This window comes from Streptopelia decaocto (assembly GCF_964273445.1).
Source record: "Streptopelia decaocto genome assembly, chromosome: 4".
Taxonomy (NCBI): domain Eukaryota; kingdom Metazoa; phylum Chordata; class Aves; order Columbiformes; family Columbidae; genus Streptopelia; species Streptopelia decaocto.
The window spans coordinates 27,041,158-27,053,937 of NC_138658.1; the positions used below are offsets into that span (position 1 = coordinate 27,041,158).

Below are 12,780 nucleotides of genomic sequence, written 5' to 3' on the forward strand. Positions count from 1 at the left end.
TTTGTTTCACTGAAGGAAAACGGTTGGGCCGGGTGAAAGGTTTTTTTTCACTAAGTAGAAAGGAAGAGTAAGATGGAATATTTGGCCGAGGTGAACAAGTATAGGCAGAAGGATGAAAACCCAATTTCCCTCTTTTCTCACCTGAATTATAGCAGGATAAAACACAAATGATGGAAGTAAATCAGTGTCGTTTGATTGCAGTGTTGTCTGATGCTGGGCTTTACTTCAGTGCAGTGAAAACTGGTCAGCACCGCAGTTTGAGTTTGACTTCTGAACTGTTTTGAGCAGCCCCAAAGCACAGTGTTAAATGAAGCTTTCTCTTTCAGGTGTGGACTGGAACCTGGACACCTCACATGAACAGTGTGCATATGAACCAGCTTGGCTGAGTGGGATCAACTTGCTAGCCTTGAGATTCCTTTTTTGCAGAGGAAACCACAAATGGCCGAAACAGTTTATGTGCTCCCAGATCATTCTACTGATGTGCTTGACTGAAGTGTGTAGGCTTTTTGCAGAAGAACTTACTAACTGACTTTTTTCTGTGAACATTGTGACTGCCCATTCCCACCATCATACGTTTCAACTTAGTTAGCCTTTATTCTTTCCTTTCCTTTTTTTTTTTTTTTTTTCTGACATAACTTTCTGTTGAAGCTGTTCTTTGGCTGGTTGGTTTTAGTACTGTAAACTGCTTCTGAGCAAACACAGAAATTTAGCAAAATTATGTAAACATGATCCTGAAGTTTTAGAATGGCAAATAAATGTACAATTGTTTACATAACAAATGGCTAAGCAGAAAGTAAATTTCAATATGTCAGTATAGAGGCTCTACTTTATGTAGACTTAAATTAATGTGAGATATGTACCTTCATATTCAGAAATCTGGATGTTTCCTTCATACATTAAACTATTAATAAGCATAACTTTTCTACTTGTGTAATTTAAGTACAGTATAAGAAATGGGCATTATTAGAGGGCTTTTTCCAAATACCTATTGGATTGTTTTGAGAACACATACATCAGTTGTAACCACATACAAGGAGTTTACATTTTTCTTCTGTGGAAGGCTCTTCAGCAAAAAGCGCTTGAGAAAATAGCCTTTTGGCACATTGAGAGTTGTCTCCACATGGAACTCCCCTACTTGTGTGGTAAACGTGGTAAATGTATCACGCTGCAGCGTCTATTAAAAATTATTCTTACACTTGGGTTGATGCAGCAAGGTCTGTTCTGTTCCATGAGTGCTCCCAGAGCTTCTGTTTGCTGGTTTCTTTTTTTGCCTTACAATGACCTTTCTATACATATGTACTTGGTGTTAGTTCAAGACTACTTGCAGGTTTAGCAGAGCATGTCTTGCTTTGAACTGGGTCACTGTCCTTTGAAGATTTAATTTGCAAAGTCCAAGTGAGAATTTCCTTTGAGTCACCTTCAGTAAGTGTCACCTTCTTCACTTGCAGTTGCTTGGGGTGAACAGCGGTCACAGCTCAGGGATCCTGTGAGGCCAGCCTTGGTCAGCAGTAGCACAAAGCTCTGCTCAGGATCCCCATACAGTTTGTCTAAAAGTTTAATGTATTTTTGTGGAGGACAGTGTGGGCCAGTGTGATCTGTTGCTGTTTTTTCTGTGTGGAGGAAAGCTTTTTTTTTCCTTGCTGTGTTGCTTGGAGTCAACCGTTCTGTTGTATATTCTGAGGGAAACAATCTGGGGAAGAAACAATCCCATGTAAGCTAAACAGTCTGCTTTTAAGTCTGGAATTGAGGAAGTGCTATTTTGTATTTATTGTTGCACTCCTTTGAAAGGCAGAAGAAAATGAAACAAAACCACTCGTCCAAAGAAACCTCCTTCCTTATTAATAATGTGACATTTCTAAGGTGTCCAGAAGGTTTGTGCATACTGATGTCCATATACATTCCCACAGGTGATGCTCTAAATGAAAGCAAGCTCTTTTTTCCAGCTCTGTGATGATCTGAAATACATTGTGTAAAGAACTATATAGTTGCAAAATGGATACCAGACTGAAGAACTGCTAAGAAAAATGGTTGAAACTCTATTTTAGCACCTTGCTCTGAGTGTCCTTCAAGGCTTCTGTATGACCTTTTAGCCCTCTAGTAGGATTTTTTGTTTAACCCTTCAGTTCAATTCAGGATGACCTGCATTCTTACTCTGAAATAATCCTACTGAGAAATATTTCTCAGTATTTATTACAACACTCTACTCTGAGAATGGGGTTTCTTACCCGTATTTTGTTGATTTGAAAAATCAAGCTGCAGCCAGGGGCCATCCTTCAGGATGCTATGTTCGTGGCATTGCGCATGTTAAAAATGATCCTGGGGATTTTTGGTAGGCTGCATGAGGATCATTTTTTTCCCCCCTTATAACTTTTTTTTTTTTGTATTTTACATGTAATGCTTTTTGACCAATAAATTAATAAAAGAACACACTCTGCTGAGACCTGGCAGGTCTTTAAGACAAAGAAACAAAAACTTTTTTAAGAGAGAGGGACTGTGCATATGGAGGATCACTCAGGCTGAAAAGCCAGCAGCACCGTGCAGCAACCAGCAGTTGCGTGTGTGCTCCAAGCAGTTTCTCTACTGTAACCTGGTAAGTAGACACAGGCACGGCACAACCTCCGACTCAATTTGCAGCTCTTTTCAGTGACCTCCTTGTTGATGAGGCATTGTTGATTGCTAATAGCCGCTGGGCCCTTCCTGCCCTCACTCATCATGGCCGGCGCGGGGCGGGCCGTCTCCGCCTGCGCAGTCGGCGCATGTGCGGGAAGGGGGTGAGACCGTGAGGCTACCGCCTCATGACTAAGGGAGGTGCGCGCGCTGCGGCCTTTAGGTATGTGGCGTGTCACGTTGCCGTTGTGGCGGGGGGCGTGCGGCGCGGCCGTTACTCGCGCGCAGAGCCGGCGGTTAACGGTCGCCGCGTTGTTCTCAGCGCCGAGCGGGAGCCCCGGCGGTGGGTACGAGTGGTTGGCGCAGTCGGCGCCCGTGCACTGGGCGGAAGATGGACTGGTGGCGCTGCAGACGGCCACGGGGCTGCCTTGGTGGGCCGCCATCGTGTGCGGCGCCGCCCTGCTCCGCACAGCCGTCACCTTGCCGCTCGCCGCGCACCAGGGCCGGCTCCTGGCCAAGGTGGGTTCCCTGTGTCTTGAGGGTGGTGGTGGTGCACCCCCTCGCTCCGAGTGCCCTTGCTGTGTTGTGTGAGGGACCGACGGTCACCGCCAGCAACTCTCAGGGTGCTCTGGGCGGAATTGCAGGTGGCCTGCTGTGGCAGACAGGACAGTAGCTCCTGGTGAGGGTGGCATTCTGTAAAAAAAGGGGGGTGGTTTCTCTTGTGTGGTGCGAGTGTCTTTTTACAAAACCGCTGTTGTGTGTTCATGGCTGTAGTATCCCCTTTTACCGGCATCTGCTTGTGCTGCCTGTTGGCCTCATGTGGTGGAGGGCAGCGCAACTCATGAGAGGTCTTCCTGTGCTTATAAATGTGTATTGTTTTTTCCTTGGACACATTTAAGCCTAAATAAAACCAAAAAATGGGGATGTGTTTCTTTACAGTAGCTATATGTAAATCAAGGTGCTTTAGTGTGAGAGTCAAATGGTGTATGCTAGGGACTTTCTGTGACTTGCTGTATTAACTTAAAACTCTTGCTAAAGCTGCTCCAGTAAAAATTTGAAGTGAACTAGCAGTTTTAAAATACCTGTCTTTCTTCAAAAGTAAGTAAAACAGTTGAAGTTACTAAAGAAGTTGTATGCTGTGCCTACAGTGGTAAAGGAACTAGTGGTATGAAGCAAGGCAACACGAACTTTTTGTGTTATTTTTTTTATCAACCAATGGGGACTTCAGGGTGGTACATGACAGCTGCTAGAACTTCAGTCTGACTTGGAATCAGGTGGATCTTTGTTCTTCAGGGGTGCACAGTCTGTGGGTAATAGTGGCAACGGTCAAGCTGGTAAATGCAGCTTGTTCCTTGGACAATGGGTGTTCTTCAGTGACTATCGTTCAAGAAGTATTAGTGTAGAAGAGTTATATTTTAATTCTTTTCTTGCAGAGTGTTTGAGGCTTTGTGTGGGTGTTGTTTTTTGGGGGGGGTTGTAGGGTTTTTTTGTTGTTTGTTTTTGGTGGTTTTGTTGGTTTGGGTTTTGTTGGTTTTGTGGGGATTTTTTTTCTGTGGCTTGTGTTTGTTTTTTTGTTTTTCCTCCTTGGTAATACTTGTTCATTTTTTATTTTCGTTGCAAAAGCTAATATTGTAGCACACTCTTGTATAGTGGGATCTCTTCTTATTCCTCAGGATAGTGACTTTGGTGATTGCAGTCTTGCTGGGCTTCAAATCTTTTGAGGTGGCATTAAACGTTTGGGGTTTTTTTATTAAACAGTTGGTCACAGTTCCTAAAGGAAGATAGAAAGAAGTTTATTAAGAATTAAATATAATATCTAATTATGTGTTTATTTCATTTAATAAGATTATTATTGCAAGGTTAGTAAGATTGTTATTGCAAATACTTTTTACTAGTATCTTCATATGTTAATTTTGTTTAAAGATTAAAGGTGTTCAGCTTTGCACTTTATCCTTCACAGTTGTTTTTCATGTCTGTACAGCGTCGGGTGGGGAGAGGAAGCGGTTGTTACATGGAACTATGCATAAACATTTTTCCTTTTCTTTAGCTAGTTGGAAAATTTGCAGCCTGAGATTAAAAAACTAGCTGAGCACCTTCACTATGAAGTTTCTGTTCATGGAAGGCAATTGGGTTGGTCTGAAAAGGTTGCCAGGTAAGACAACCGATTGGATATCCCATATAAATCCATTCCAGATTTGGCAGGGAGAGAAAGTCCTACAAACAACAAACTTTATAAATAGATTATGTTCTTGACCAAAGCTTAGATTTTCCTACCACTTCCCTGACTTGTTTGTGTATGTTTGTATTGCTTGTCAGGGTGTATCTGTTTTAAAGTCCTGAATCTGTGGTGGGCTTATGATTATAGGGCCAAATACAGGATTCTTTTGTGGTCTTTTCTTGTGACTAAAGTTTCCATAGCTATTGGAGTATCTAAATGTTGTTAGGAACTTGACGCTTGCATGGTTATAAAGGAACAGGACTGGGAGTTGGCAAAGGAGAGAGGCATGTTTAAAGAGCAAAGAACTTCAGTTTTTCTAGTTACGCCTAAATAAGCCAGTTTGATATGCCTGTAGAACACTTATTTCAGATTTTGGGAAGTTACTCTATTACAGGTATTGTAAGATGTTTTTTGGTTTTGTTTGTTTTTTTTTTCTAAAAGGTTCCATTTTAAGAGAAACCTACGAAGGATTATTACAGAACTCTACATTCGAGACAACTGTCATCCCTTCAAAGCTACTTTATTGGTGTGGGTGCAGATTCCTATGTGGGTTAGTGTGTCCCTCGCTTTGCGCAACTGCAGTGTTGGTACCATGGACTCAGAAGGTAATTAGTCTGAACAGACATACTTTTAAGAGCCATTTTTCCTTCAGTTACTATTTTTATAGACACTTCATTGGTTAAATAACACAATCTCCTGAGCTTGATAAATAAGCTGATCTAAATACTACTTCAGTACTAGATTTTTAAGCTTAGCATAGTTTAAGCATAGATAAATATATTATTAAAATGTTTTTCAAGTATTTTTATTAGATACATTGTATATGTACTAGATTAAACCACAGTTCATTAATCAAAGAACTTGTGTCTGGACCACAACTCTACTTTTCTTGGTTTGAACTATTTTAGCAGGTATTCACAGCATGCAAAGTGTCACTGATCTCTACATACATGCTCTCTGTGTTCGTAATAGTGTTGTGAGCTTTGTAAGATGCATCTTTAAAAGCTGTATTTGGGTCTTAGCTCTGGGAAACAATGAAATGTTTTCTTGGGCCATGCTGGCACTCAGTTGTTCAGTGGTCTTCTGAAGATGGTTACTAGGAAAAGAAAAATCTGTCTTGAGATTTTTCAGGTTCACAAGGTAAACATATGTAGCAAATGATGTTACCCATGCTACAGTATGTTCTCTATTGATTTGTATTTTTTCGTTTCATGTGAAGTACTATAGACAAGTTGAACGTGTGGGTTATTTTTAAATAAAAGTACAAATATTTTAATCTTTTAGAAAAGATTTTGTAGTTTGTTCTTCTGAACAAAAATGTGAGAAATTGGTTTGTTATTAAGAAAAAAAAATTATTTTAAAAACACAAAATATGTAGTCACTGTAGGTTACTGCACTACGTATTTTTCTCATTGACATGTAAAAAGGTGCTTCAGATCAAGCTAGTTTTCTCAGTGGTTTACACGAATTGCTGGTTGTCATGAGCTAACTGGGACTTTGGCCTATATCACCCATCATTTTTCACTTGCATTGATAGCACGCTGCCTTGACATGTGATCTGTTAAACCAACTAGTTTAGTCGTATTTTTCCTGTAGATAAAATGTACCTAGAAACTTGGATGATGTGACTGTAATATATGCTACAAGTGTGACTAACATGAGGTAGCAAATCATACTTAATTCTGTTTTTTCTTTAAACTCTTCTTGTAGTTCAAGAACAGTTTTCAGCAGGTGGAGTGTTGTGGTTTAGAGATCTCACGGCACCAGAGTCCACATGGATCTTGCCAGTTGCCCTCGGGCTCGTGAATTTGCTGATAGTGGAGGTATGTTGGGTGGAATAAATAGGATGATTGTAAAGGGATAATTTTTTTTATAGCATTGAAAGACAACATTACCTGGTTATAAAACATGCTTAACATAGTGATAACTTTGGATTATGAGTGCTTTAAATTCATTGGGCAGAACTGAAAAGTAACTTAATTGTTCTGTGCATTTGAATGTGTGGGTGTCTTGTTTAGAGATGACAAATCCTGATGTGACATTTCTCAGATGCTTTATTTCCTTTACTTGGGGCTCAGTAAAATGTAGTCTTGAATATGAAGCTTCTAATGATATTCTAATGAGCTTCCTGGGGTTTAAGCATCCAGAAGCATTTGTGGGTTTTATTGGTTTGTTCCTCCCAAGTAATTTGTTACTGCTTTGTGGTCAAAACTAACAATATAATGTATTCTTAATAAATTTAAAAATTCAGAACTTTTAAGATTGTCAGGGAGACTAATCAACAGAAACAGAAGGGAAAAAAACGTCTTCGTTTCTTATATTTTTGGGTAATTTAATGGAAGTACTTTTCTTCTTGTTTTTTCAGTTAGATGTTCTCCTCAAGCTGTAATCATCTGGATTTCATTCTTACTTCTTTTTCTTCTATGTTGACTGAGACTGTCTTAGAGGGGGAAAAAGTCACTATATGTAGACCAGATTCTGCTTTCATTCCATTATCTATCGACTGGGTTTGATCTGTTTCCTGTTCATGGCCTTTCTCAGAGGGCTGTGCTTCAGGCTGAGGCGTTGAAACTTTTAGATGTGTGAAAGTGACCATGTGAAATTATGTTGCCTTCTCATGATTTAGGTGGGTAGTCTGCTAAGTTGGTACAATATTTTCTACTAAGAACTGAACATATAAAACATTGAAGATGTTAAATGAAAGATTGTAGCAGTACATTAATTGAAATGAGGGTGAGAAAGTGAAAACACATGAACTAGAGTGCTGAGTTACAAGAAACCCCTCTGTTGCCTTTTTTCTCCTTTTACTTGTTTAAAAAAGATTTTGTTTGTAATTGTGGGCCTCTCTCCCCTTTCTTTCAGATCTTTGCTTTGCAAAAGCAGGAAGTTTCCAGGTTCCAGAAGCTTGCTACTAATTTCTTTCGAGTGTTGTCAATAGTAATGATCCCTGTTGCTGCAACAGTCCCTTCTGTGAGTACAGTGTTTGCACGGTGCATCCCATAACCTGGGACTCTGTTATGTTCGTAGTCCTTAAAGAGCAGCCCAAGTGCCTTATGTATTTAATAGGCTATACTCTCTATCATAGTGTGCCCTAAATCAGATGTTTTCTCTGTGCATACATTTAAATTCTTAACACATATGAAACATTTTTGTCCAAGAGGAACGAATCTGCAAACTTTCTGTTTCTAAACATCATTTTCACAAAGTAGGGCTTGGAATGAAATCCAGAGTGGATTAGCATCCTTCTTGTGATCTCAAAAACTGAAAGGAAAACTTGATACAAGGACATAAAAATAAAGCTTTGCTAAGTGTTTGCTTACTCTCTGAGGAAAACAACATTGTTTTTAGATAAGGAAATTTTCCACAATCTTCTTAAACCACTTCCATTGTTATACCAGGTGTTCTATTTCTGATTACATTTGTAGTGGTTAGCAAAAACACAGCATCTAGCTGTTTGGCTCATTAACTTGTGGTCTGAAATATAGATGTTTAAACAAGTTTAATATTAATTCATTAACTGTTGTCACACTTCAGTGTAGATGACTTTTTTCCCCCAGAACTGTTGAGAAAGAGTGAAAAATTCATTGGAAATGGAAGTCGTTATTGTTATTAAGTGGAGTGTCTTTAGGTGAGTTACTTTTCTTGGTAACTGGCAGTAACCAGTGGTTGTGGTTCATGAGGAGCTGCCCAAAATTGTAGTATTTTCGTTGCATCTGAGGAGGCTGAACTCATTATCTGTCTTTGCAGTCCATGGCGTTGTACTGGTTTTCCTCGAGCTTCGTGGGACTCTCACACAACCTGTTGCTGTGTTCTCCAACCTTTCGTCGACTGTGTTTCATACCAAGGACCAAATCTGACTCGGAGACTCCTTACAGGGATATTGTGTCTGCCTTCACTACCAAATACAATTTCAAGAAATGATGTAATTTGAAATGTTGGAAGAGCTGTCCCACAAAAGTTGCATGGGTAATTTAGTGTTATTTTATTTGAGGTGTACTTTATCTACTGTAAAATGGGAATTATATTTATTTTCCAAATAAAGCATTGGCTATCTGGATGTAAAGAAGATTGTTCAGCACAAATCAGTCTTTATTGGGAAGTTTCAAGGCTGGTGGTTCTGCAGCTAGAATGTTCAGTAATATGAGGTTGTCTCTTGAATTATCCTAAACTTAAATTATCAGTTGATTTAATTTAGACACTAGTGCAGATTGATTTGTAACCAGGTATAATAATTTGATATTACAGTAGTTCATGTGATAGCCTTCATAACTGTTTTGATAGCTGATTTCCTGTGACTGCAAAGTAAACTTTTGTGCATTAGCTTTGGAGTTAGGTGGACAGGCTGCTTTTATAATTTCTGGTGATCATCTGTTGAGTGACAGTATTATATTTCTTCCTGATCTCTTTTTCTGTGAATAAAATAGAGTGGCAGATGCTTATTGAGGCAAGTAGCAGCACTTTGAAAAAGAAAGAATGATTATAAGAAACCAAATATTTAATTCAACTGTATATCAAATATTTTTTTTATTTAAGTCCTAAAGCTAAATTGCAAATATTTTATGCCTTAAAGGATCTGTGTTCAATATAGGCACTTCCTGTAAGGGTATTCAATTCGCATTTCGCCTTGCTTTGCGTACATCTCAATTCAGCAGACTGCATTGTTGTGAAACTCCTGCATGCACAGAAGTCTCTGCAAGTCTGATCTCATTAAGAAGTCATCTTTTTTCCCTTATAAAAGCAGAAATATGATAGAGGGCAAAGCATCATGTGGATTCTTTGCTGTTGAATGGTTGTCATAATGCAGAGTCAGGATGATTCATGCTGCAACTCTTAAAAGCTGGTGCTCGTTAATCTTTGATAATAGGAAATGATTTTTAAATGATGTGGTTTTTTGTCACTGGAGAGAATGATTTAGCACTGGGAGAGAGAAGCAGATAGACGACCAGGCAGATGTAGACAACAGTAACAAGTCAACAGTCACATGTCTTTGTCATAGTGGAAATAAGTAGTCCTTTGTTTTATTTATTTGGTTAGGTTGTTCCCTGTCATCCTGACTCTGAGCAAAAGATGGGGGTTTATCAAAGTTTGGCATGTTACGAACTTTTAGTTGTGATACTGCACTTCCATTTTTTCTTAATCACAAATCCTTAAATAAACAAACAACCTTTTTAAAGCATAAAACTGGGAGCATATTCAGTATTATGGATGGTGTATTGCCAGTTACTATATAGGTCAAGATGAGAATGTGAATTTGTGGTCCTACACAGGTGATGCTGAATTTCCAGCAGCTTCCCATCCTAAGAAGCAACAGACTGATTGTAGCCTGGTCTGTCATATCAGGGGCTCAGTGATCCCTTTATCTACTCTGTATCTACTGACTTGCATGGGGTTTTTTTCCCACCTGTATGCATAGTTTGTTTAATAACATACTGCATTAATCTCTATAATTTTTAGAGAAGAGCAGCAATTGAAGTTTAAAGTTACACTGTTCCAGAATATGTAGACCTGAATTCTTTTGGTTGCTTTTGATTACTGTTTACGTAAGGCTAATGGTAAACTTGCTGTTCTGTAATAAGGTTTATTTCCTCAAAAGATATTTCCTTTCTTTTTGACATTTCAGTCAGACGTTGTCTCATTTGCAAACATGTATGCAATTTTTTAATACAAGAAGATAGTTTGATCTTTTAGTGAGTAGGTACATGTGCAAGATTTTGAAGGCTGGTATTTGAACTTACTATGTTTTGTCCTTTTAAGTGTTGTGGAATGACTTGCTTCACAATGTTGATACCAGGTCTGGCTGCATGGAGGAAGGAGGCAGTGAAGCTCAGTGAGATACAGTGCTCTTGATTTTGCTCACAGAATTATAGAAAGAGTGACTTCGTATGCTTTTTGGCCTGAAATAGTATAGCATGATTTAGTGATTTTATTAATCCTCCTATTGAAGCCAGAGGCAGGTTTTTCCTTTTCTAAAATGGCAACAGGGTAAGACCTCAAGGGCACAGTTGATAATTTTCTTATGCTTGGAGTCTCATGGAGTCTCTACATTGGTCTCATGTAACTAAACATGTCAGAAGAGAGCCCTTCTTATTTCCAATAGATTTATAATTATTTTATAATAAATTTCACTGAGGTAGATTGTGTGATATATGTTTTGTTTGGTTTTTATTTTGATTTGGTTTGGTTTTGTTGTTTTGTTTTTCTTCTGAGTAGAACATTCAGGTATAGCATTTGCTAAATACACAACAAAATACTCAAAATTAATAAAAACTCAAAAGTGTATCTAGAAGCACCCTAAGGTATTAGATTTAATAGGAACTTGCCCCACATGTAAGCATTTTTAGAGTTAAGCATAAGAAAGGTCTGGAATGTTTTCAAATCTAACAAAAATCTGCAAGACTAAACGCAGACTCAGACTTTTAGGACTAATAAGGAAGTGCTCAGGAGGTGACTTAATCCACATGGGTGTTGTTTTACTTGTTTGCTGCACTTTCTTTTGAAGTACCTGTTGCTCAGTGCTGCTAGAGGCACAGGGGAGGATGACAGACACAGTTTGGGTACAACTGGGGCCATTTGTGGCATGGAAAGGTTGTAATTTGTGCCATGTTTGTGACTTCGCAAGTTGGAATTCTCTGTGCTGATTCTGACCAACTCCAGTGCTCTCTGTGACAGGGAAGTTGCTTTTGTGTCATTTACTCATTCAGATAAAATAGCCAAGAAGACTTATTCATGTTTAGAAAATATTTGCAGTTGTCAGGCTGATCTTTTGAGTTTGGAAAATATTAATGGTCTGGTTTTGTCCTTTCTCCTTACTTTTATGCGTAGTCAGAGTCTGAGATATTAGGCAGGTGTGGAGATCTATTTTGTCTCATTTGTACATCCTTGATCCCCCATCTACATGGTAGAAGTCCAGGAAGGCTGAAGCCGTTTTATGTTGGTGATTATATTATTATTATTCCTCTCTGGAAGGGCATTCAGTCTTTGCTCTGGTGTTTACTATTGTTTCTGTGTTGTAAAAGAAATGCGTATGGAACTAAGGCTGGGAGAAGAAAGAAAGAGAGAAAGAAAGAAAGAGAGAGAGAGAGAGACTCATTAGTTTACATGTGGTGTTTTGTTTTGGTTTGGTTTTTTTTTTTTTTAAAGTAAATATGAGGCACAGCAATTTAACTGGTTACCACCTGGCTTTTGGAAAGACATCACTCTGGACTACTTCGGCCAAGAAATTTCAAATTGGCTAACACCTGGTAAAATATGTGCAAGGCACACAATGGTTTATTATCTTTTTTGTGGAACAGATGCTGTCACAAATGAAACTGCTATTCCTCAGAAACACAGAATGTAATAGAGGAACTATGATACACCACTGTGGAGAGCATAGCACAGATCATGGTTTATACAACTGACTTAACATAGAGAGTTTTATGAAGACAACTATGTTCCTTTGAAGGATCAGGTAGGAGTACTTAGTTTTAACATATCTGTTGTGAAGGTAAGAATTTGGGGTTTTTTGGCAATTCAGTACCTCTAACGTAAGAGTTATTATGAGAGGGATTCTACTTCTTTTGATATATGTATGGGAATTGCGGAAGATTGGGCGAGGAGAAGAAAGGTAAACGTGCTCAAGTGACCCACAGCTGGGGTATAAAGAAAGCACATCCATCACACTAATTGTTTTACTGACCTTGTGTGCTTGACAAGTAGAACCTCTGTGTGAGATAACATAGGCCTGAGAGAAACCCTATGGTACCTTATCATGTCTGAGATCCTGCTTTGTTTTGAGAAAGAGCAGAGCACAGCAAGAGACTGCATCTGCTCTAAGCCTTTAAATATAGGTGAGCGTAGCTGGCCTAATGATCTTCCAGCAGGGATAAACTTATCAGCACCTGAGTCCCTGCTTACATCGCCTCTGCCTGGGAGCTTAGGTGCGGCTACGGAGATCCCCCAGTAGAGAGATAACT

At 39.0% G+C, this 12,780-nt stretch overlaps 2 protein-coding genes across 8 annotated transcripts in view; both read left to right on the forward strand.

Moving 5' to 3' along the window:
* Positions 1-1,200, forward strand: part of ANKRD17 (ankyrin repeat domain 17) — a 99,324-nt gene extending 98,124 nt beyond the window's left edge. For all 7 annotated transcript variants that reach the window (XM_082052119.1, XM_082052118.1, XM_082052117.1 and 4 more), the window contains one exon: positions 327-1,200. In XM_082052119.1, the coding sequence (XP_081908245.1) occupies positions 327-386 (60 nt within the window). In that variant the 3' untranslated portion in view covers positions 387-1,200. The remainder of the gene's footprint in view (positions 1-326) is intronic.
* A 1,592-nt stretch (positions 1,201-2,792) lies between these two features.
* Positions 2,793-12,508, forward strand: COX18 (cytochrome c oxidase assembly factor COX18). Its single transcript, XM_082051862.1, has 6 exons — positions 2,793-3,126; positions 4,659-4,759; positions 5,267-5,430; positions 6,536-6,648; positions 7,688-7,795; positions 8,573-12,508. Exons 1-6 carry the CDS (start codon positions 2,833-2,835, stop codon positions 8,744-8,746), a joined length of 954 nt encoding a protein of 317 aa, XP_081907988.1. The 5' UTR covers positions 2,793-2,832; the 3' UTR covers positions 8,747-12,508.
* Positions 12,509-12,780: the final 272 nt, after the last annotated feature.